A 23,519-nucleotide genomic window follows, 5' to 3' on the forward strand; every position below is an offset into this window, starting at 1 on the left:
TGACACAATATGCAGTCCATGCTTGGGTAGTCTGATACCTCCTCCACCACTCCACCCAAATTGCCTGGCAGTAGGGTGGTTTAACTAGAACATCAAGGGTCAAAAACATTAAATTCATGAAAGATAGGAAACTTCCCAATCTCCCTTACTGACTTTCTCAAGCAACCTCTCCTTTCAAACATTGGGATCCCTATAAGCTATTCCTCTTCAGCTTTGGCAATTTATTATTTACTTAAATAGGGCAAGACATCCATGCTGGACCTCCAGCATTATCATCCTTTAATTACATTACAAAAGTTGGGGATTAGAAAAGGGATACTACATTATTATATTTATTACATGTGTATTAATTATATCGAGTAGTTGAAAATCATTCTATACTACATCAAGCAAATTTCCACAGTAAAATGATAAAGATAAATCATTATATGAGTTGAAGGGAACCGTGCCGTAGCTTAACCTGCATCACCTGTCCAAAATTGAGAACACAAACAAAATTAAAGTGGCTACAAGGAAGAGCAAGGGTATCCTATGGCATGGAATGAAAGCTGAAATTTGTTCAAAGAGACAGTAAACTCAGTAAAACTTTCATTCCGCTTTCATTTGATAAAAATGGCAATGTTTGTATTAATAAAATAAAACCCACTGGTCAGCTCTACGAAAGAGAGTCTGAACCAGGAGAGTCTGGCTCTGCAGAACGCTTTACATTGTTCATGCACATTACACATTAAATAGAAAACATGGTTTTAGGGAAGTTAGAACAACTTCCTAAGAAATAGAAACTAATTCCTATCCTGAGGTTACGTGAACCAACTCAACCTATTCTAAGATATTCTCCATTATCTTCAACACTCCCCTTTAATGGAGAATGGGTTCACAAATATGCCTAACATCTCCTTAAACATTTGAAACTTAACTTTTCCAAGAGGCTTAGTGAAAATGTCTGCAACATTATCACATGTATTACAATATTCCAAATGGATTTCTTTAGATTGCACTTTCTCCCTGACAAAGTGGAATTGTGTATCAATATGTTTAGTGTTTTTGTGAAACACCGGATTATTGGCCAGTTTGATTGAACTCTGATTGTCGCATCTGATTGTTGTTGCGTCTATCTGTTCTTCCCCAACATCCTGGAGAAGTCTCTGCAACCAAACTGCCTCACACGTTGCTGCACACATGGCTTGATACTCTGCTTCCGCTGAGGACAAGGAGACTATGTTCTGCTTCTTGCTGCTCCATGTGATCACCTCGGATCCAAGGCTGAATGCATAACCTGTTATAGATCTGCGATCATCTACATTTCTAGCCCAATTTGAATCTGCAAATCCTGCCAATCTAACATCAGAAGAGTCAGTGTAAATAATACCGTAATCTACAGTACCTTGTAGATACCTCAAAACACTCTTCGCTGCATTCCAGTGGCTTTCAAGTGGCTTAGACATAAATTGGCTTAGCACACTGACTGCATAAGCCAAATCAGGTCTAGTGGTGGTTAGGTAGATTAGACTCCCAACCAGCTGTCTGTAAAGTGTTGCATCCGCCGCTTTTGAGCCATCCTCACATTGCAATTTGATGTTCTGCTGTAATGGTACCGCTGCAAGCTTACACTAATCCATTCTAAACTTTTCTAACAGGCTTTTAACATACTTTGCTTGGGACAGAAATGTTTGACCTGAATCTCTCCAGATCTCAAGACCTAAATAGTATCTGAGTTCACCGAGGTGCTTCATTTCAAACACCTGTGACATCTGTTGCTTGATTTCATCGATTAGATATGTAGCATCACCTGTAATTATCAAATCATCTACATATAATGAAATCAACACTACGCACCCTTGTTCATCTTTCATGGTGTAAAGATTAGGGTCATTCTTACTTCTATTGTAGCCAGCTTGCAGAAAAAATGAATCAATCTTTTCATACCACGACCTGGGAGCTTGTTTTAGTCCATAAAGTGCTTTCTTCAACCTACAGACTAAATGTTCTTTTCCTTTCTGGACAAACCCTTCCAGTTGCTCTAGATAAACCTCTTCTTTTAGTTCTCCATTCAAAAATGCAGAGTTTACATCTAGTTGGTGCATCATCCAATGTTTCTTAGTAGCTAAAGCAATTAACATTTTGATAGTGTTCAATTTAGCTACAGGGGCGAAGGTTTCTTCATAGTCTATCCCTTCTTTTTGTGAGTACCCCTTTGCTACCAACCTAGCTTTTAGTTTTTCTATGGTTCCATCTGCATTAATCTTCAGTTTATATAACCATTTACAACCTATGGTCTGTTTTCCTCTAGGAAGTTCAACCAATTCCCATGTGTTATTTCTGATTATTGAATCATATTTCTGTTCCATGGCCGTTTTCCATTCACTACATTCGTTTGCTTCTTTATAACTAGACAGTTCAACCACATTCATCATACTAGTTATAAAAGCATTTTCCCTATATCTTGCAGGCATTTGAGCTTTCCTACCTGATCTCCTAAGTGGTGGGGTGGTGGTTTCAAACCTTATTTGATCATCATTTATTTCTTCTTGCTGCTGCTGTTGTTGTTGTTCATCCTTTGCCTTTGTCTGTTGCTGACCCTGATTGTTTTCTGCTTCTTCTTCCACAAAGTACGGAATGTCCCATTCCTCATAGTGCTCATCAGGTTCTTCATGATCCTGCTCATGGAATTTAACATCTCTACTAACAAAAATCTTGTGAGTAGAGGGATTAAATAATCTGTATGCTTTATATGACGAACAATACCCTATAAAAGTACATCTGATGGCTTTTGAATCTAATTTTCTTCTATCTTCCTTTGGAATGTGGGCAAATGCTTTAGATCCAAATATTCTTAAGTGTTTTACTGCAGGCTTATATCCATATAATGCTTCAAAAGGAGTTTTAGACTCAAGACTTTTTGTAGGACTCCTATTTTTCAAATAAACTGCAGTATTCACTGCTTCAGCCCAAAAACCATTCGAAAGATTCTTACCTTTCAGCATACTTCTAGCACATTCCACCAGTGTTCTATTCTTTCTTTCTGTTACTCCATTTTGCTGTGGAGTATGGGGTACTATGAACTGCTGCAAAATTCCATGATCTTTACAATATCTGATAAGCTCATCCTTCGTGTATTCTCCCCCTTGATTAGAACAAAGAATTTTTATCTGTTTCCCTGTTTGTCTTTCAATCATATTTTTAAACTGCTTAAAGAATTCGAATGTATGGCTCTTCTTACTTAAGAAATACACCCAAGAAAACTTTGTACAATCTGTTAGTGTCAGTCTTTCCAGCCTTCCTCCAGTGATCAAATATGCTCTTACAAAGTGGTCTCAGAGTTTCCAGGTCAAATTTTGTCATTTCAAAGAGTTTTTAAGCAAAATTTGGTCACTAGGCATTGGGTCTAGGGTTTGCTTTAACTCCTTCTAAAGTTGTCCAAATGTCAGTCCATGTCATCATTCAAAAGGTTGTCATCATCATATTAGGTTCCATTGGGTCATGTTACACCTTGTTCATGCTTCAGTTGTGCCTTGGCAAGGTCATTTCCCTCTCCTAAGGTTTTGAAGGCAATTTCTCTTGGACGGTCAAATCATCGGCAAAACTTGTATCCTGATGTTCATACACCTTCCCCTATCCTTAAAGTACCTTATCAAACACTTCCCATCCCTTAGATCCGCCAAATTCCTCATTTTTGCACAAACCCTAGTTTCTAGCTACAACCTGGCAATTTTCTAGGTTTGGCCTGTGTTTTGCCCTTTTGGACCCCTTCCCCTCACTCAATCTCTAAGATTCCACTTTCCCCTGCTTCCTAACATCCCTCCCTACTTCCAAAAATTTCCCAAGAATTTAGAAGCCCCCTATCCCCTTCATTTCGCTCCATTTCGACAAAGGTCCTTGTTTCACACATCGGGACAAGTCACACTCAAATGATGTTCCAGAGCAATCAAAGATGAATTTTGGAAAACTGAGAGAGGTTTTTGTCCACAATATGCCAAAGAAGAAAAACCTCCTTCACTTTTTGCACAGGTGTCATGGTTTTAGAGAAATGTCAAAATTACAATCGCCGGATCCAAGGAGGTTGGCCAAGGCACTAAAACGACGGAAAAGGCCCGATCCACTCCAAATTTTGGCCAAAGCCTCTTTGACTTTATTGGGGACTCTCAGCTCAAATTTCAAGACATTTGGAGAAAATTTTGTCAATTGTGAATTTTTTGTGCCATTTACAGGTTTTCTCCATTAACGGGTCTCACCCCCCGCGCGACCCTTCATCATGGCAACTCCATTTGGCAAAAACTCAGCATTTCCAGATTTGTCATGCAAAGTTACACATGCTCATGGATGGACTTGAGATTTGGTGAAGTTTTGGGCCTCCAGAAAGTCAAAAAGCTAGCAAAAAATGACTTTCTGCCACTTTTTTGAGTTACAAAAAGCAGTCTTGGGAGATTTGATTTTTGACAGGGCAAATGAACTCCAAATTCAAAAATTCCAGTTGGGTTGGAAAGTAGACTCACATACCTTTCCAACAAGCCTACTCTTGCCCAATTTGGACACCTGCAAGTGCCCCAAAAGTGGCTCCAAAGGCGTGCGATCCGTCAGGCAGGGGCGCGCGACCCGTCAGGCAGATTTTTCCAAAATGCACTGTACAGCTCAGAAAAACGCAGTTTGACCCAGTTTGACTTTTTGGGGTGAATTATGATTCTCTTTGATGTAATTATTGTACTTTTAAGACACTTTTACTCTTATGTAACACTTCTAGAAGATTCATTCATGAAAAGGGTAAATATTAAATGAATGAATTGGTTTCCTAGCTTATAGAGGCAAGTTGTTTTGACTGCCTAGTTTGTAGTGCTTAGTTTAGAAGTGGTTGAAACAGCTCCTAGTATAGTGAGCTCGACCCATGGAGGCAGGGAAACAGGTTAGATCATCTATATTATGTACTTTCTTGCTCATTTTCATGGTTGGACTCTTGAGGGATAAGCTATCATTGTATTATTCACTGTATCTCTGCAATTTTTGGCTAAGGAAGACCAGGGTTTTGCAGTCCTCTTTGGGATTCTTGTGGACTCATGTGTTGATGGTGTGTTTCCCAATGTACTTGTAAGCTTGTTATGTGACTCATTTCCTTTCTTTTACTTCTGCACATTAAACAAATGAAGTGTTAAAGTAAGAATTCATGCTTGCTATGCTCTGCTTTTAAGTTTGTTTAATTTCAATGTTTTCTACTGTCTAAAGAGAATTCAAAGTTATTGTTTGCTCTCTTTAGCTCCTCACCTTTCATTCCTGACCATCCACCTCAATCAAAGGCATCAATACTGTCTCCTACCTCGCCCCAAAGAACCCCCTGCAGAAACTGAGTCCAATCCCCGCACCCAAAATTGCCATCCCCTCAATTTGCCACCAAAACCCTAAAAACCCCAAATCAACCTTTTTGATCAGTTTACTAGCCTAAAATCAGTGTTACCCTATTGGTCATCTCATCTATTGAAGATTTTACCGAGATAGACCGGAGAGAGCCTTCTCCTGCCCCGTAGGGCTAGCTACGAGGCTAAATGGTTTGATGTTGCCTTGAGGTTTACCTTTCTCAGCCTGAGGTGAAATTTCAAGCGCTAACACAATCATCAATAAACAGTAGGAAATACAGTGCACCTCCTAATGATTTTGTCTGCATGGGTCCACAAAGATCTGTGTGCACTAATTCAAGAATATCCCTCTGTTTCTTTTCTACTCGAACAAGGAATTCTTCTCTATGCATTTTTCCTAATGTACAAGCATCACAATCATTATGTACTTGATTTAGCATAGGAAGATCTCTTTACCATTTCCTTCTTTTGTAGTAACAACCAATCATTGTAGTTGATGTGGCCAAACCTTTGATGCCAAAGCTCTTCTGTAGTCAGGCTCGTTGTTGTCAATGCTCGAACTGGTGCAGGTCTCACATCCAACTTGTACAGACCTCCTGTTCGGATTCCTGTAGCAATTGTCTTCATGCCATCTAGCAGATCTTTAATATAACAGTTAGATTTTAAAAATTCAACTTTCAAATCTTGATCTGTAATCATGGATACAGAAATCAAGTTCTTTGTTATACCAGGCACATACATAACATTATAAATTTGTTTGATATTACCATTAGGTAGAATGACAGAAACTTTCCCACATCCTTTGATTTGATGACTTCTGTCATCACCTAGGTAAATCTGTGCGCCTTCATTGATTTCTTTAAAATCTTCGAGCCAGTGCTTATTCCCTGTCATGTGTGTTGACGCTCCTGAGTCTACATACCAGATGTCTGCATCAACATTTTCATCACGATCTGCCATGAACAATCTGAAATTCTGCACCTGATCACCATTCGCGAGATGACCTGCATGTCTTTTCGACTTCTGCTGTTCTTCATGATATTTATTTTTCCTACACTCCCTGGCAATATGACCCAATTTTCCGTAATAAAAACATTTAGTTTCAGAGTAGATTTTATTCGGATGCATACCTTGGGTCTGATTTGGCCATTTCTGTGAACTTGCTCTGTTTTGTTGTTGTGAACTTCCTTTCCCTTTGAAGAATTTTTTCTTTGCCATCAATGCAAGATCGACACTCTGGGGCTTCAGATTCGATCTTCTTTCTTCTTCCTGCATCAGTATTCCTGTCAGCTCTTCAAATTTCGGGATCTTCTCTCTGGCATTTATCCCAGTGATGAACATTTGGTAATCATCAGTGACACCATTCATTGTAATGGTTACAAGATCTGTATCGTCAACTGTATGACCAATGTCTGCTAATTTGTTCTTCAGATCCTTGATCCTTGCTACGAATGAAGCAATTGTTTCATTCTCCTCCATCTTCAGGGATAGGATCTTACTCTTGAGGAACAGAAGACGATTTGAATTCCTGATCTCATACAACTCCTTCAGAATTCCCCAGATCTCGTTAGCTGTCTTACATTCTCTAATGTGAGGTATGATGCAGTCTTTCACTGACATCTTCAACAGTGTCCTTGCTCTACCTTCTCGCTTCTCCCAATCTGGGATCGATGCTGATCCAGCCACGAGCCTCGGCTCATCCCCATTCGCAATCATCCAAGCACTCTACACTTCTAGCAGAGTCTGCATCTTGAATTTCCAATTTGCATAATTGGAACCATCGAGCTTGTTATTTTCATTCAAGCATGCTTCAAACATATTGTTATTCATCTTGGAGATTTAAAAAAAACAAATTGACAGGTAAAAGATGTCAAATTTACCCCAGATCTGTGACAGACACAGATCGCTGTTCTTCAATGTTGTTTGATCTCGCAGCACACCCGTAGATCACCGGTCTGTCTTTTCTGCGACGTCGTTGCAGCTGTACCCGAAATACCTGGGACGGAAAAAGTTAAAAATATGCGCGAAGGAGCTACAGTGCACTCGTCGCAGAGGTACATTCACAACCAATGACAATTGCGGATTCGTCGCAGTTATCCTCCTCACAACTGCGATGATCCCACTTCAAAGAACCACCCACCAGCTAGCATACAGGTTCCTCAGCCCTGACGCTCTGATACCATGATAAAAATGGCAATGTTTGTATTAATAAAATAAAACCCATTGGTCAGCTCTACGAAAGAGAGTCTGAACCAGGAGAGTCTGGCTCTGCAGAACGCTCTACATTGTTCATGCACATTACACATTAAATAGAAAACATGGTTTTAGGGAAGTTAGAACAACATCCTAGGAAATAGAAACTAATTCCTATCCTGAGGTTATGTAAACCAACTCAACCTATTCTAAGATATTCTCCATTATCTTCAACATCATTGTGGATAAATGACCTTATATTTTATGAAGTTACGAAGGAGAAAAAATATCCAGCTTAATAAAAAATTAGAACTTTTCTGGACTTTGCAAATGCACTATCGTGAAAGCTTACTGATTTAATACGAGATTCCACTCTTACTTGGAATGATTACCTGTGTCTTATAATTTATTCTTATTTACTATTTCGAGTAGTACTAAGTAAAAGTAATGGAAAAAAGGGAAAAATGAGGAAAATAGAGTTATCTTTATGAGGTTTACTTGTGCAAAATAAAATTAAGCTCCCCATTGGGTTGCCATGCTTTGTCTCATTGCTGGAAAATATCTGGTTGTCTTATTTCAGGATGGCGCTACATTGCTACATTATGCTGTTCTAGTTGCTGCAATTCAGACATTAAAACTGTTAATCAAGCACGGTGTTGATGTAAATTTGGCCGACAATGTAAGTCAGAGTGCACAAGTCATATTTGGCTCTGATATCTGATATTTTATATTCTTTACTAAATCTTTATTTGATTGTACAGGAAGGGTGGACACCGCTGCATCTTGCAGTGCAAAGCAGGACAAGAGATGTGGCCAAAATTTTGTTGGTCAATGGTGCTGATAAAACAATGAAAAATAAGGTATTCAAATATTCTACTAGACTGCACAGCTAGTGTCTATGAAAGTGTGGGAAATTGAAAGTTGCTCCAATCTCCCTATTACACGTGTTCAGTCAAGCATCTTCATTCCTCGATCTCGTTACGGTTGAATGAGCTCGTTCCTTGATCTCCTTATAGTCAATCGAGCTTGAGGTTAAGCTCCATGGGTACTAGACAGTAATCAACCACTATTGCATCCATCTTTGAATCCTACGCTTATCTATTTTACCTAGTTGCATGGCAGTTTATTTCTCACATACAAGCAAGTATTTTTTTTTAAAGTAAATTATTTTGAATTTATTAATGCTGTCTCGATGCATCTTACAACAAGCATTCAGATGCTCGGTTCCTCAATTCCATATTTTCAATTCGTTTTTTATTGTTGCATGTCTGAATTTCTGAACAACTTAATACAATTTCATTAAATGTGAAAAACAGCATGCAGTTAAAATATGAAAGTGTGTTGTTGAAGCACACAACATGCTTCAGATATGTTGCCTTTGAAGGAGGAGATGTGAAGAAAAACATTACAGGCTGAGCAAAGTTCAGCTGAGACTATAACAAGGACAGTTTACTAAATGCATGGGATTTGAGTAGCGTTAACTAGCACTACGATTGAAAACTAAAATTTTTGAGAGTTAATCCAAGTTATTTCTGCATTTTTATTTTGTCTTTGTTATCATGATCAAATCGAAATTTAGTTAAACTAGAAACTTTATTTCAAGTGAAACATGTCAAAACTGAAAAAAAGAAGAAGAGAGAGCCCATCCCTTTTTTTTTTGTTGACTTACATTTCGTCTTTTTTATCATTGTTTGAAGCCATCTATGATGACGAGGTTGCAATCTATGTTGACACCCCTGAATTGGGAAGTGTCATCCAATTACTTGCTTTTATTTGCTTCTTGTTTAGTTATAATATGACTCACTGTTTTTCATATATATATATATATATATATATATTTGCCGATCTTTTTTGTTCTCTTACTAACTTGTCTTTTTTCCTTGCTTCTTCAGGATGGGAATACGCCTTTTGATGTAGCTATAAGTTTAGGAAAAGGGTTTAAGACGTATGAAATTACGAAGTTATTAAAACTTGTACCAGCAACAGGGGTGTAAGAGAACTTTGTGGAGATCTTGGTGAAGTTAAGTTGATGATTCACACGTGTAAGAAAGAATTTTGTGGAGATCTCGATGAAACTGTTTGGTTCAGTCAATCATCATCTTCTACATAGGGTTTTCTGATAAAGCCATTCAATCATCCAGTATAACTACATTAAGCAATTATGTATGATCATTTGAATCTCATTTCTGGGCAGAAACTTTTGGCATTTATATTGACACTTTTGCTCTGTTTCAAGTCTGAATAGCATAGGACGTCTCTATATTTTCTAATGACATGATATTGTCCATCTATGTCAGGATACAAATGTATTTCCATTTTTTCACTGAAAGGGCCCAGTGAAGGTTGTACCATAATATCAAATGGAATTTGAGTACTGTGATGCCTCTTTTTACTCATCTTTACTATTTCCGCCGTCCATGTAGCAGCCTATATTGTATATGTTCTAATACTTGGAACTTTCTTCAAGCCTAGTGAACTATTTCCTAAATATTTGATATAAATACATTGCAATAAAAACATTTAATGTAAATGTGTTATATATTCATTTTCGGAATTGCATGCTTTCCCCACTAATATTCCCCAAGGTTTATCCTTTGCCTTTATTTTGCTTTTTGAATTTCTTGATCCCGTTGTGCCTTTTTTAAGTCACGGGTCTCCATCAGCGTCAATTGATGTGCCTGTTACGGAATATCCGGCATTATGCTTGACAATAACCCATGGGACCCAACAGTCCTTACCTTCTAACTAATGAGCCTTCTTAACATGTTCAATCTTACTTGATCTACTGGCATATGATTCAGGCTATAAAGAAAAGTGTCAGCTACCTAGATTTTTGACACGGTGCAATAAAACCCTGTAATGTTTATTGACATAGTCTTTCATTTGTGAACCTCCCTAGCCCACTGAAGTGCAGATTTGTTATGCCTTTATCTATTGCTAAGTTTTACCTGGCTATATTTCCTCACTTAGGGATTTCTTTCTGTCTAAATTATATTATAGAAATAATCTGTACAAATATATGAAAGTAAGCAGTAACATATTTACACGTTTATGCTCCTCCTTTTCCTTTTTTTCTTCTTCTAGGAATGGCATTCTTGCATGGTATTAGTATTGTTCTTATAACTACGATGCAATCATATCATCGAAAGGAAATTCCACTGACACATTCTCTCTACGTTATATACATGTAATACTACTTTACTTGTTGGTTGGGCTTTTCTCTTACAGTAATTTGGATTGATTGGGGTCACATTTTGATTGGTATGTTCTTTCTTGATGTGTGGTTTGCTAGACTTGATTATTGATTATATCAAATATATTGTTAAAATGATTTTTGATAAAATATTGTGTAATATTAGTAGGGTATTTTTGCCACAAAATCTAGCAAGCCTAGTGCAAAGCCCCACTAGGTAGAACCAGACCTTATGGCAACAAGAAAAAAGGCTGCCACTGTCACATCAACAACCTTTCTCTTGCGCTTTAGTGGTATTTGACCACAAGGAAAGCTTCCCTAAATCACCTAAAATATATTTAATTACTATTGTTCAAGGTGATAGATATAATGTCTAATAAATGGAATAAAGTACCGGCAAAGCTTGGAAAGGCCTAGATATTCTATGTCAAGGTTAAAATACTCTATTTCTAGACCAAAAAGATGGCTATTCTAAGTTGTTAGAGTAATGATCATTTGTCATATTCTAGAATTATTTATGTTAAGTATTTGTTATGTCTCAAAGGTTAATTTGAGGTAGAGAATTATCAGTTGGGAGATTTGTGGAGAGATTGTAGAGGGATTGTTGAGAGATTGTATGAATGATTGAATCAAACATTTGTTTATGAGCATGTAGAAATATTGGTCTTCTAATGAAAATGTGTGAGCTTGTCTTCTAATTACTAAATTTGTTCATTGCTCCATTTTTTGTTGGTGTAATAATCTTCATTTGGTATTAGAGCAAGTTGAAAGAATTTGTGAAACCTAGTGAGATGTTTAAGTTTGAAACTCCATGAATAATGTTTTTCTGTTGATCTTAGATTTCCCCACATGGAGCTTAGAGTGTGAAGAGATCTACATGGAAAAACAAGTTATATGAAAAAACTTGTGAGAAGAAACCTTCATGGATGAGTATGTTGTGTGTATTCTTGTGGAGAAGAATGTGGACAAAGTCGTGGCAAGCTATTGTGTGGGGATGCCCAAATTTGTGCATTGAAGAGCTTGAACAATGTGGAAAGTACACGAACCTGCAACATGTAGCATGGACCTGCATGTAGCATGGACTTGCATGTAGCATGAACCTTGAACCTGTGTGGAGCAATGTGTACCTTGAACAAAGCATGGAGTAACATTCGACAGGACCCAAGGCAGGACCAATGGAGCAGCGTTCAATGAGCCCAAAGGCAGTGTGCAGTGTGTTAGATTTTGTAGCATCGGACATGTGTTATAGTCTCGATTTGTGTCTAAGAGGCTAAGGAACACGAGATCTCCAAAACCCAGAAAAGGTTTCGCGAGATAAGCTTGCAAAACGCCTCAATTAAATTAATTAGACATCATTTAAATTTGTCCTAAGTCTAACTTAGGAAAACTGGTTAACTAATGGGAATTAATTAAAGAAGATTGAGAATGCTCTAGAAACTCACATGGATCGAGTTTGAGATGATCTTAATCGTTGATGAGGATTCAATCATGGTCGTTGAAGCTCCAACGAGATTATAAGAACAAGTCGATGGGATGGAGGTAGATACAGTTGTGAGAGTAAGCCCTAGGCAGATTGAGCTACCCAGTGCGCTGAAATTCAGCGAGAGATGAGTTCGAGCCAGAGGGAAAAGCATCAATGATTGAGAGAGTAGTAGAGAGTTTCGTAGGATTTTTCCAGTGTCGGAGAGCCAACATAAGGGAGGCAAAATAGCGAGTACGAGCAACTAGAAACCTTAGTGCGAGTGTCAGAAAAGGAGTCATTTCAGTTGTTAAAGGCCGGGAGACCACCTAAAAGGCAGAGCGAGTCATTTCTAGAGGTAGAGGGAGGCTAGACGGCTCAGTTGGAGTTGAATTGTAGGTAGTAGGAATTTCCTAGGCCAGTAGTGCAAGTTTCAGGCAGGCCGTGTTGCTAGGGAGAGAGAATGAGCAGGCTAGAGGGAGGTCGAGTTTGTCTGTAGAGGAAGATTTTTTCTCCATATTATTTTTGCCAGATAATTTGTTGGAGGATTGTCAATTGGACATCAAGATATTGTACTCAAATTTTTACTGCTGCATAATAATAAAATAAACCCTCATCTGTTGCACCGATTTTCCCTTCCCATGGGCGTTAGTCCAAAAATCATTGTGTTGATTTTATTGTGGGTGTGCATTATTTTCTCATCTTCCATTTTATTTTCCGCAACGAATTTTATTTTTGGTAAAGATTGCAATTGTGAGTTTATCAATATTTGTCGTAATAACAAATAAACTACAAAACAATTAGGAGATAAATTTCTAGTCAATTGCAATCAAGGAATTTTCACATGATATCAGAGCATTGAAGATCAAATCAAAGGCACATAAGCGAGAGGAGAAAAATTGTGCAGATTCAGAGGGAGATATGGGTACAATTTATCCTGATCTGTGCAAGCCAGCTAGGGGTGCGAATTGCAGAGGTAGTGAGGTTCAATTTCCTGTTGCAAGTGTTGGAAAAATTTGAATAGCCTCATAAGCAAAATTGACAGGCAGTGTGGTTGCCGGAAAGCAGTTTCGATGAGCAGATCAGTTCCTTGAGCGGATTTGGGTACAAAATTTTCGCAGCATGAATTTTTCGCTGTAGATTTGTGCAAGGACAAGAAGAGAAAAGCACACACTGAAGAGAAATTTCTAGAATTTCTCATAGGGTTTCTAAATCCAGATTCAGGAGGAAATCTAAGATTTCCATTGTAATGGGTTGTAGTAGTTTTTCCAGTCAGTGAGTGCAAGCTTTAGGAGTAGCAGATCGTCTGCCAGATTCCTGAGGACTCTCAAAGGTTGAGTAGGTTACCCAATTAAGGTGTTGCAGGCAGTGTGAGAGTCAGAGAAGGATTTCCGAAGGCAAACATGAGCAGATCTGCACATTCCAAAGGGAGTGTGAGTAGCAGAAGACATGCCAAGCGAGGAAGAGGAGATTTCCAGGTTCAGTCTCCATATTATTTGAGTTTCACAGAGATGGTCACAATAGGTCTTAGCAATCAGGATAGACCTGACGAAGCATCAAACTTTGGTGTCTGGAAGGCTATAATGCAATTCCTTTTGGATGAGAATGGCTTGAAGGAGTTTGTGACAACATGCATAGTTGTACCGATAGATCCTATCCATTTTCACAAGTATAAGAAGGATATGGCCAAAGCAAAGAGGATGGTCTTGGATGGAGTCCGAGATCATATTGTTCCACATATTGTAGATAAGGAAACAACAAAGGAAATGTAGGATGTTGTTGTGAAGTTATACCAGGATCCATCAGAGAATCGTAAGACAATTCTCAAGGAGAAGTTGAGGACCACGAAGATACAGAAGGGTGAAGGTGTGACTCCTTATCTCACCAGAATTTAGAATGTCCGAGATGAGCTAACAACTATGGGAGAGAAAGCAGAGGACAAAAAGCTCATGTGAATTGCTCTGAATGGGTTCACCAAAGAGTGGGCAACGTTTGTCAAAGGGATTACTAGACAAGACAAATTGCTAGACTGGGAATGTCTTTGGAGTGATTTCACTCAGGAGGAACTTAGTTTCAGTTTGGTCTAGGGCACTACCAATAGCAGTAGCAAAGTCTCAAAATTTTAGAAGGAAGAGGAGAATGTAGCCCTTTCCGGTAAAGGAAAGGTGAAGAAGGGTCCCAATTAGGGACATAGCTCAAAGGGAGGTGAAAAGAAGAAGAAGGATATGTCAAAGATCAAATGCTTCAGATGTGGTAAGTTTGGTCACTACAACACCCAATGTCCCAAGAAGAAAAAGGACAAGAACGGGGAGAAACAAACTGCTGCTTCGGTAGAGATAGATGAGTTAACCTCCAGATTAGAGGAGTTTTCATTTATAGCAGTTATACCTCCAAATGGAGGAGCGTAGTGCTTCAAAGTTGCAAGTTTGGGCAGGGTCCAAGGAGGACAACATCAAACAGGTGTGTCCTCATGGATCAATACCCTTGCAACAGGGGGGCCACAATGTTCAGTAGTAGGAGGATCAAGATGTCAGTGTGAAAAATCGATTACCCGATTCCTGTTGCAGCAAATTGATAATATTTCACCTACTTGTTAAATTACTTGAACAAGTTACTTGTAGTTTTCTACGACAAATACTGAAATACATACACTGCAGCGTACACAAAATAAAATATTGCGGAAACTAAACCCTGCACTAGAGAGAAATAAACACACACATCAACACAGTTGTTTTTGGACAATGTCCCCATAAAAACCCAATGCGGGAAAACCAGTGCAACAACTGAGGGTTTTATTTGTTATGCAGTAGTAAATTTGAGTACAAATCATTGGATGCCCAAACTAGCTATCCGATACAGAGAAATGTTGGCAAAGAGTTAGTGAGAAAAATCTCACCCTGATTCGGGAGATTCGACTCTAATCAAGGACCTTCTAACAGGCCCCATGCTGCATCTACGTAGCTTTTGCATCAACCCTACGCAGATCTGCATCACACTAGTTGGGCTCCGCGTCAATCCCACTGCTGACCTCCTGTTGTTTGGAAATTCGACCTCTTGGCCCTCCAGTCTCACACCCCGGCTTCTAGCACTGAATCTCGTCTCTCTTAGCTGCAATTTGAACTCCCTCTAAAGCTCTACACTACCTCTGTGTGGCACTACGCTGCCTCACTGAACTGCTCTCTACCTTCTCTACCTTGCACTCCTCGGATCTGGAAAACTTCCTCTGGTCTACTATCCCTACCCCTCTCTCACTGCTTCGACTTTACTTAATCACTTCTGGCAACTCACAGTTTCTACTCAGGAAATCAATTCTCTAGTAAAATCGAACTGCTCAAGTGTATTTATCCCACCACATCGAACTCCTTATAATCTCTCGTTAGAGATCCAATGACCAGTATTAAAACATAATTGATGGCTAAGATTAACTTGGAGTTGATCTCATCTTCTTCTAGAATATTCACACCTCATTTAATTAATACCCTTTAATTAACTAGATTTCCTAAGTTTAGGCTTAGGGAACCATTTAAAAAAGTTAATTATTTTAATTAAATCATCTCTATGTGGAATTTCCAAAAACGATTTCTGGGTTTTAGGGAATGCATGTGTCTTAGCCTCTCTACAAAGTTTCAAGGCTAGAGCACATCTGATGCTACAAAAATCAACACTCCCTCTTAGCGAGGAAAGTGCTCTAGTGTTGCAACCCACTGAAGCATCAATTTGAATTTGCAACACCTCCTATTGCGCTGCTAATGTCTGGATCTACTGCCCACCAACTACTGCGCAACTTTGATTTGAGTTGCATCTGTGTTGCTATTGACCCTACTGAACCACTGTCAACTACTGCATCTACATTGCAACCCTCTCTCCATCTGTTGTTGCTACAACTGCAACATTTGCAACGAAAAAAACATCCAAAATACTGAACTAACTGTGTTTAGTATGATGCATCTATCATCCAAGTTCTGAGTGCTGCTAGCCTATGCGCTGTTGCTGACTCTGCTCTGTGCCAACTGCACTACTGCCAACTCTAGCTTTGCATTGCTCAGTATCTGACCGCTACTAGCCACTGCATCTGTCACTCTAGCACTTGACTACACCAACGTCACTGGTCCATCCTGCTACTGCTGACTATGGGCTCCTGTAGCAAGGTCTTGATCCAAGAGGTGGGCTCCGTAAGGATCATGCCTATCTTATAGCTCTCTGATGCTACAACTTTAGATCACCCCACCCCACCCTTGGAGGCATCTCAACAATCATGGCAAACTCTTCCTCCAGCCTAGAGGAAAGCCTTTCAATATTAGCGGATGGAGCTTGTTGATCATGCTTCTCCTCCTTGCCCCTCTTTCTAAGAGGGCACTGAGTGTTGTAGTGGCCCATCTCACCACACCTGAAGCACTTGATCTTTGAAACGTCATTTTTCCTCTTGTTGCCCCTTTGATGCAAGGGCCACGTCTTCCTCTTCCTTTACGGCCTTCATCCTAGTATTGCTACTGCCACTGATTGTGGCCTTCACCAGATCAACCCATACACGTTCTCAATCTGGCAAGTATTCTCTGCTCAGGATGCTCTGTACAAACACTTGTCAATCTTAAAAAATGTTATCCAACGGTAATCGAACAAACTCTCTAGGTTGGGGCCCTCGCCCTACTAAAGCTAGTTGATCCCAGACTTCCTGAAGCCTCTTAAGGAAGGGGTCTATTCGCTCCCCTTTTCGCATCCTCGTGCATCTCAACTTCTCTTCTAAGTACATCTTTTGTTGCTCAGAAGATCCTTGATATAGCGTAGCCAAGGCATCCCACATCTCTTTGGTCATCTGTTTTCCAAAAATGTGACGTACAACGTGATCCCTCACCCCATCGAGGATCAACCACTTGGCCTTCGACATCTCAGCCCTGTACTTCTTGAGTGGATCTGCATCACTGGGTACAACTACCACACTGTCGACATACATCTTGAGATCATGCTCATCTAGAAGGCATGAGATCCTTGCCTTCCAAATCACCTAGTTGGATGCACCATCCAACTGATCTTGATCTCTCAGCCCTGCTGATGCCATCTCTCCAGAAAAAGTCGAACTACTCCCTCTTCTTCTTTGCGAAACTATTGCCTAGCTATTCGCACTCCCTTTTGGAGTGAGAAATCTCGCACACAACTACTGCTGCTCTGCTAGAAAAATTCGGACTTCTTGGTTGGAAGTCCTCTGAGGAAGAAATTCCCTCAGTATGTGTTATTCTCTCCCTTTGACGCTATTCTGCCAGCAACTGCTGCAAAATATCTGTGTCCCAGCTGAAGATGTGCTCTGCAAGGAAACAACATTACTCTTGTCTGCCTCTGGAAAGCTTCGATCTGGAGAATCGAAATTCTTTGTCGACTCACTCATAGAAATCGGTCTCACTCAAAACTTCGACCTCTTTGGCCCAAGGACTACGCTGCCTTATAGGATTTCGAGTTGTTGCATCTGCAATAAATTCGAACTCCCTCTTCCTTTTTGCTCTGAGCTCTCCTGCTCACAATCTGTGCTCTGATACCATGTGAAAAATAGGTTACTCGAACCCTGCTACAAGAAACTAATAATATTTCACCTACTTGTTAAATTACTTGAACAAGTTACTTGCAATTTTCTATGCCAAATACTGAAATACATACACTGTAGCCTACACAAAATAAAATACCGCGGAAACTAAATACTACATTAGAGAGAAATAAACACACACTCGACATAGTTGTTTTTGGACAATGTCCTTGGAAAATCCTAATGTGGGAAAATCGGTGCAACAACTGAGGGTTTTAATTATTATGTTGTAGTAAATATGAGTACAAATCATTGGATGCTCAAACTAGCTATCCAATACAGAGAAATGCTGGCAAAGAGTTAGTGAGAAAAATCTCACACTGATTCGAGAGATCCGACTCTAGCCAGGGGCTTTCTGACTAACCCCACGCTACCTCTGCGTCAACCCTATACAAATCTGTGTCACATTGGTTGGGCTCTACGTCAATCCCACAGCTGACCTCCTGATGTCTGGAAATTCGACCTCTTGGCCCTCTGGTCTCACACCCCGACTTCTGGCACTGAATCTTGTCTCTCCCAGCGGGAATTCAAACTCCCTCTGAAGCTCTGCGTTGCCTCACTGATTTCTCTCTGCCTTCTCTGCCTTGCACTCCCCATATTTGGAAAACTTCCTCTAGTCTACTATCCCTGCCCCTCTCTCACTGCTTTGACTTTACTTAATCACTTCCGGCAACTCACAACTGCTACTCAGGAAATCAATTCTCTAACAAAATTGAATTGCTCAAGTGTATTTCTCCCACCACATCGAACTCCTTATAATCTCTCATTGGAGCTCCAACGGCCCGGATTAAAACATAATCAGTAAGATTAACTTGGAGTTGATCCTTGTCTTCTTCTAGAATATTCACACTTGATTTAATTAATACCCTTTAATTAACCAGATTTCCTAAGTTTCGAGGGAACCATTTTAAAAAGTTAATTATTTTAATTAAATCTTCTCTAGGTGGAATTTCCATAAACGATTTCTAGGTTTTGGAGAATGAATGTGTCTTAACCTCTTTGCAAAGTTTCAAGGCTAGAGCACATTTGATGCTACAAAAATCAACAGTCAGCAGATGCATTTAGATCTTGAGAGGCAGTGTAAAACTAGTTGTAGTCAGATACTAGAGGGGCTTAGACAGTTACTAAGTAGACAGAGTAGAGCTAGTGCAATTAGAGACTCAAGAGACAGTTGTTTAAGCAAATTGCAGGGATAGTAGTTAAGTACTCAGTTGTAGTAGTTGAAGCATCATGAGATCAGATGCAGCGCATGAAGCATTGGCAGTAGTGCAGATGCAAAGTGGTTCAGCTATAGGGATAACAGGTGAATCAGAGTATGCGCAGTATCTTGGTGGACAATGACAGGTTGTTGCAGATGTCAGACACTAGCAGCGTGGTCCAACTACAGAGAAAAGATGTTGGTATAAGAGAGAACACCCTCCTCGCTAAGAGGGAGTGTTAGATTTTATAGCATTGGAGCATGAGATAATTTGTGAAATTTAAAATGCGAGATAAGCTTGTGGAATTTAAATCGCAAGATAAGCTTGTGAAACGCCTTAATTGAATTAATAAGCCATCATTTATATTTTTCCTAAGTTAATTCGTTAATTAATGGGAATTAATTAAGGAAGATCGAGAATGCTCTAGAAACTCACATGGATCAAGTTTGAGATGATCTTAATTGTTGATGAGGATTTAATCATGGTTGTTAAATCTCCAACGAGAGATTATAAGAGCAAATTGATGGTATGGAGATAGACATAGTTGCGAGAGCAAGAGCTAGGCAAATCGAGCTACCTAGTGCATAGAAATTCAGCGAGGGAGGAGTTCGAGCTAGAGGGAGAAGCATTAGTGATTGAGGGAAAAACAATAGAGGGTTCTGGAGGATTTTTCCAGTGTCGGAAAGCCAACAAAAGGGAAGTTGAATAACTAATGCGAGCAACTAGAAACCCCAGTGCAAGTGTTGGAAAGGGAGCCATTTCTGTTGTTGGAGTTCGGGAGACCACCCAGTATGTAGAGAGAGTCATTTCTAGAGGCAGAGGGAGGTTGGATGGCTCAGTTGCGTTGAAAATGTAACTATTTTCAGTCTTCATAATGGTTGTTGTATTCATTTCAATATGTATCCTATGTAACAAACAAAAGAAGAAAATAAAAATTTATTATTATTAAAGCATGAGTTTCATGCTTCTTTTGATGGTATTCAAGGTAAAAGCATGTTCTTCGTGCTTCTAGGGTTTCTTAGGTCTTAGGATTTATTGTCACGAGTCAAAGGATTCAACATCATGTTTATAAGACCCTTCAGGGCAAAATGTCATTAGAAAAAGAATTATTTTCAAGTCTAAAATGTCCTGGAAACTCCAAAAGTACAAGTTGGCCATAATAGCTTCAAGTCGGCCTAAAGGAGGGAATTCGACCCCTTAGAAAGGCTATATAAAGCAGCAGTTTGACCTCATTTGTCACTCACTCACCAAGAAGTTCAATCTCAAGGAAAAAATTTGATCTATATCTAGGAAGCAAAAGAAGAAGCTAATGAAGTCTAGAAGAAGAAAGGAAGGACAAAAGTCTCGTTTTTGGGCTTTATCTCTCTCGCAAGTGTGAAGGATTAGGGTTTCTGTAGCTCCCAAGAAGGTTGAAATTGCAGATCCGAGTTGCAATAGGACAAATTGCAGTCTCTCGTTGTTGGAAGGGAGAATACTCTATCTTGACCTCGTTGATCTTGGCAGGAGTTGTCTTACTTAAGGAAGATCTTAAGAGGAGGCTAAGTTACAGTTTATGCAGCTACTACAGGACTGAAGTTGTAGGTCAAAGTTGGAGTTTAATGTTGGTTAGTGCTAGATCAAGGAAGGACCTGTTGAAAGGGATGACTTGGTACTTGGAGTAGGACTTGGTCTAGGGTTTGGGTCTTTGTTGTCTCACTGAAAGCAGATTCTACAAGAAGAGAAGAGTTTTTTGGGTTTTCCCCTTGGAGGGGTTTTTCCCTCGCTGAGAGCATAATTTCTATGTCCTTTGTTGTTACTGTTTTTGTTTTTGATATTTGTTTGATGAAAAGATCTAAATAAAGAACATGAGAAGACTAAGTTCACAAGCAAATATTAAGGTTAAAGGAAAATTGATTTAATAAGTTTCCACATTGAATTTTCCAACATGGTATCAGAGCTAAGGTGAACAAGAAGGCTGCTGGAAGGATCATCTTGTGGACACAAATAAGGGTTTGTTTTTCAAGGGAAATCATATGTGTAAGTAAAGAAGTAGAATACCTATTGATTTGAAAGGAGAATTTCTACACTGGAGAAGATCAATATTACATCAAGCTCTCATCAAAGGAAGGCTTGAGAGGAAGACTACAAGAAAGGTTGTCTCTCAAGAGAAGGAGATCTATTTAAAGGCTCATTGAAAGGCTATTTGAAGAAATCATCAAAAGGATCTTGGTATCATTCATCATTCTTGAAAGTTGTTGTTGGAGGAATCTTAGGAAACATCTTTCAAGGACATTATTAAAGTTTCTTTAAGGTCTTGAGGGAATCAAGAAAGGTTGAAGAAATCATCGAGGAAGAGGAGAATCTTGGTTATCAAGTAAGTATCATATTACTCTATGTCTGAATCTACAAATAATAACACTTCTTTCTGCAAGGAGAGAAATAAGCTCGTTGGAGCCTCAAATTTACAATCATGGAAGAAAAGGATTGACCTGGCACTTATAGAACATGACATAATGGAATATGTAACTGGGGAAATTACTAAACCTAGCAAAGACAAGACTCAAGAACTAGCAAAGTACAAGAAAGGGGAAGTAAGGGCACAAATGATTATTGTTGAATCCATTAAGAATCCTCTTGTTCCATTTGTTACAAATTTGAAAACTTCCAAGGTTATGTACGACAAGCTAGTAAACTTATACTTTGTAAGTACATCAAGACAAAAGATGTATTTGTGGAATAAACTATACAAGATGAAGAAATCAAAGGATAAGGACAAGGCATCCTTTCTAATGAAGATATCTCAATTAAGATATCACTTATAGGGGCTTGGAGAAACAATTTCTGATTCAGAAATGACCATCTATGTATTAAATTCATTGCCACCATAATGGAGCAGCTTTGCAACAAGCATCTACTATAAGAAAGATTCAACTCCTTTTGATGAGTTGTGGGCTCAATGCATTTTGGAAGAATTTAGGATCAAGGTAAAAGATGACATTGGATTAGATGAACAGTCTCAAGCCTTTCTAGCTAGAGTCAAGAAGTTGAAGAAGGGAAACTTCAGAAAGTCCAAGAAGAAAGATATGTCCAAGGTTCAATGCTTTAAGTACAATGAATATGGACACTTTAAGAGGGATTGTCCAAGCCAATAGAACAAAAAGAGAAAGGAAAGAAGTGAGGCTCACATAGTCGAGGAAACAAGAGAACTTGAGAAGAAGCCGAAAAAAGAAGATGTGAAAGATCTCTACTATTAAAACAAGGCATCTTGTTCGTCATGTTGTTTGTAAAATTGGTCTTTCCTTTAGGATAGTATCCATTATTGTTTACTTTAGAAGAATCTTGTTTTTGGTATAGCATCATAGAGAGAAGCATGTGATAGTAGCATACTTAGAGTCTACTTAGTTAATTTGCTTTGAAGAAATCATCCAATCTTTAAAGATAAATAGATAGACCATTTTGCATATTGTTCATCCAAGCATTATCTAACATTATGTTAGAGGAAGTCATCTTGCTAAGATGGATCATTATGATCCTGTAAGAACCATCACCTTGGAAATTTCTCGGAAGAAAAATTGTTGAGATTTGTAGCTTGGGGGGTACTCCAAACCCTAGGCTAGAGGGTTGTGGAGGAATGGGCACACAAATATGTTTGTGGGCTTAAAACCCAAGCCTGTGGGATTTTCACCCAAGCATGTGGGTGTGACACTGGGGCGAGGTTTGATGACAAGAGTGATGGAGATGATAGAGGGAATTTGAGAGCAACCAAAGGCAACGAAAATCATTGAAATTTGTGTAGAAATTGAGTTATGAATTTTTTTTGTTGAGTGTGGGTGAAGAGGTCTACTAAGTCAAGTCGGGTAGCATGTTAGGGTGTCCTTTTAGGGATGATTGTTGACACCCACATAAAGCTATAAAAGGAGGATTTGTTGAGGCGTTTTAGACACATCCTAAGTGCATCATCTATCAAGAATAGATTTGAATTTGGTACAGATCTGAGGCAAGACGCAGGGGAGGCAAGAAGGACGAGTTTGGTACCAAGTTGGAAGTGGTTCTCTTATGTTTTGGGTGTTGAATTCTTGTAGAGATAGGCCACAGTGTCTTATGCCTGAACCGACCATCGAGGAAGCTTGAAAGGGAAATGTAAGATAACGGGTTCCCTAACAAAGAAGGTCGCAAGTCTGAGGTAAGTTATGGTGTGTTTCTATGCATGGTTTGAGGTGTATTTTGTCTATGTTCAAGCTACAAAAGAAGGTTGCTACACAAACGAGTTGCGAGGGTTCTCTTGTGGGATGAGAGTCCTAGTTTAGGTTCTCTTCCCTATTCGCAGATGACCCAGACGTAGCGTAGTTGAAACATAGGTATTATCCTTGTCTTAGGAGGTTGGGGCCCTTGTTGTAGCTATCCAATCTGTTGCAAGAGTTCTAAGGAAAAGCCTTGAGGCCTACAATAGTGCAGGAAGAAAGGTAGAAGGCAACGAAGAAGGGCAACCAGTTGGAGAAGGCAAAGCAGAGAATTAGGGTTGTTGATGTGCCCTAACCATACTGCTAGATGCATAGATCCCAAAGTAGGAGGCAACAACGGT

At 39.3% G+C, this 23,519-nt stretch overlaps 1 protein-coding gene across 2 annotated transcripts in view; it reads left to right on the forward strand.

The window, feature by feature from the left end:
- LOC149244628 (uncharacterized) overlaps positions 1-9,745 on the forward strand; it is a 159,704-nt gene extending 149,959 nt beyond the window's left edge. The window contains exons 5-7 of one of the 2 annotated variants that reach the window (XM_089374928.1): positions 8,116-8,214; positions 8,297-8,395; positions 9,428-9,745. In XM_089374928.1, the coding sequence (XP_089231054.1) occupies positions 8,116-8,214; positions 8,297-8,395; positions 9,428-9,529 (300 nt within the window). In that variant the 3' untranslated portion in view covers positions 9,530-9,745. The remainder of the gene's footprint in view (positions 1-8,115; positions 8,215-8,296; positions 8,396-9,427) is intronic. The other variant, XM_089374929.1, reaches the window with a different exon arrangement.
- The last annotated feature ends 13,774 nt before the right edge of the window (positions 9,746-23,519 follow it).

Source organism: Pinus tabuliformis, chromosome 8 (assembly GCF_031772625.1).
Source record: "Pinus tabuliformis cultivar Carrire ecotype Pingquan chromosome 8, CPIR1, whole genome shotgun sequence".
NCBI classification, from domain to species: domain Eukaryota; kingdom Viridiplantae; phylum Streptophyta; class Pinopsida; order Pinales; family Pinaceae; genus Pinus; species Pinus tabuliformis.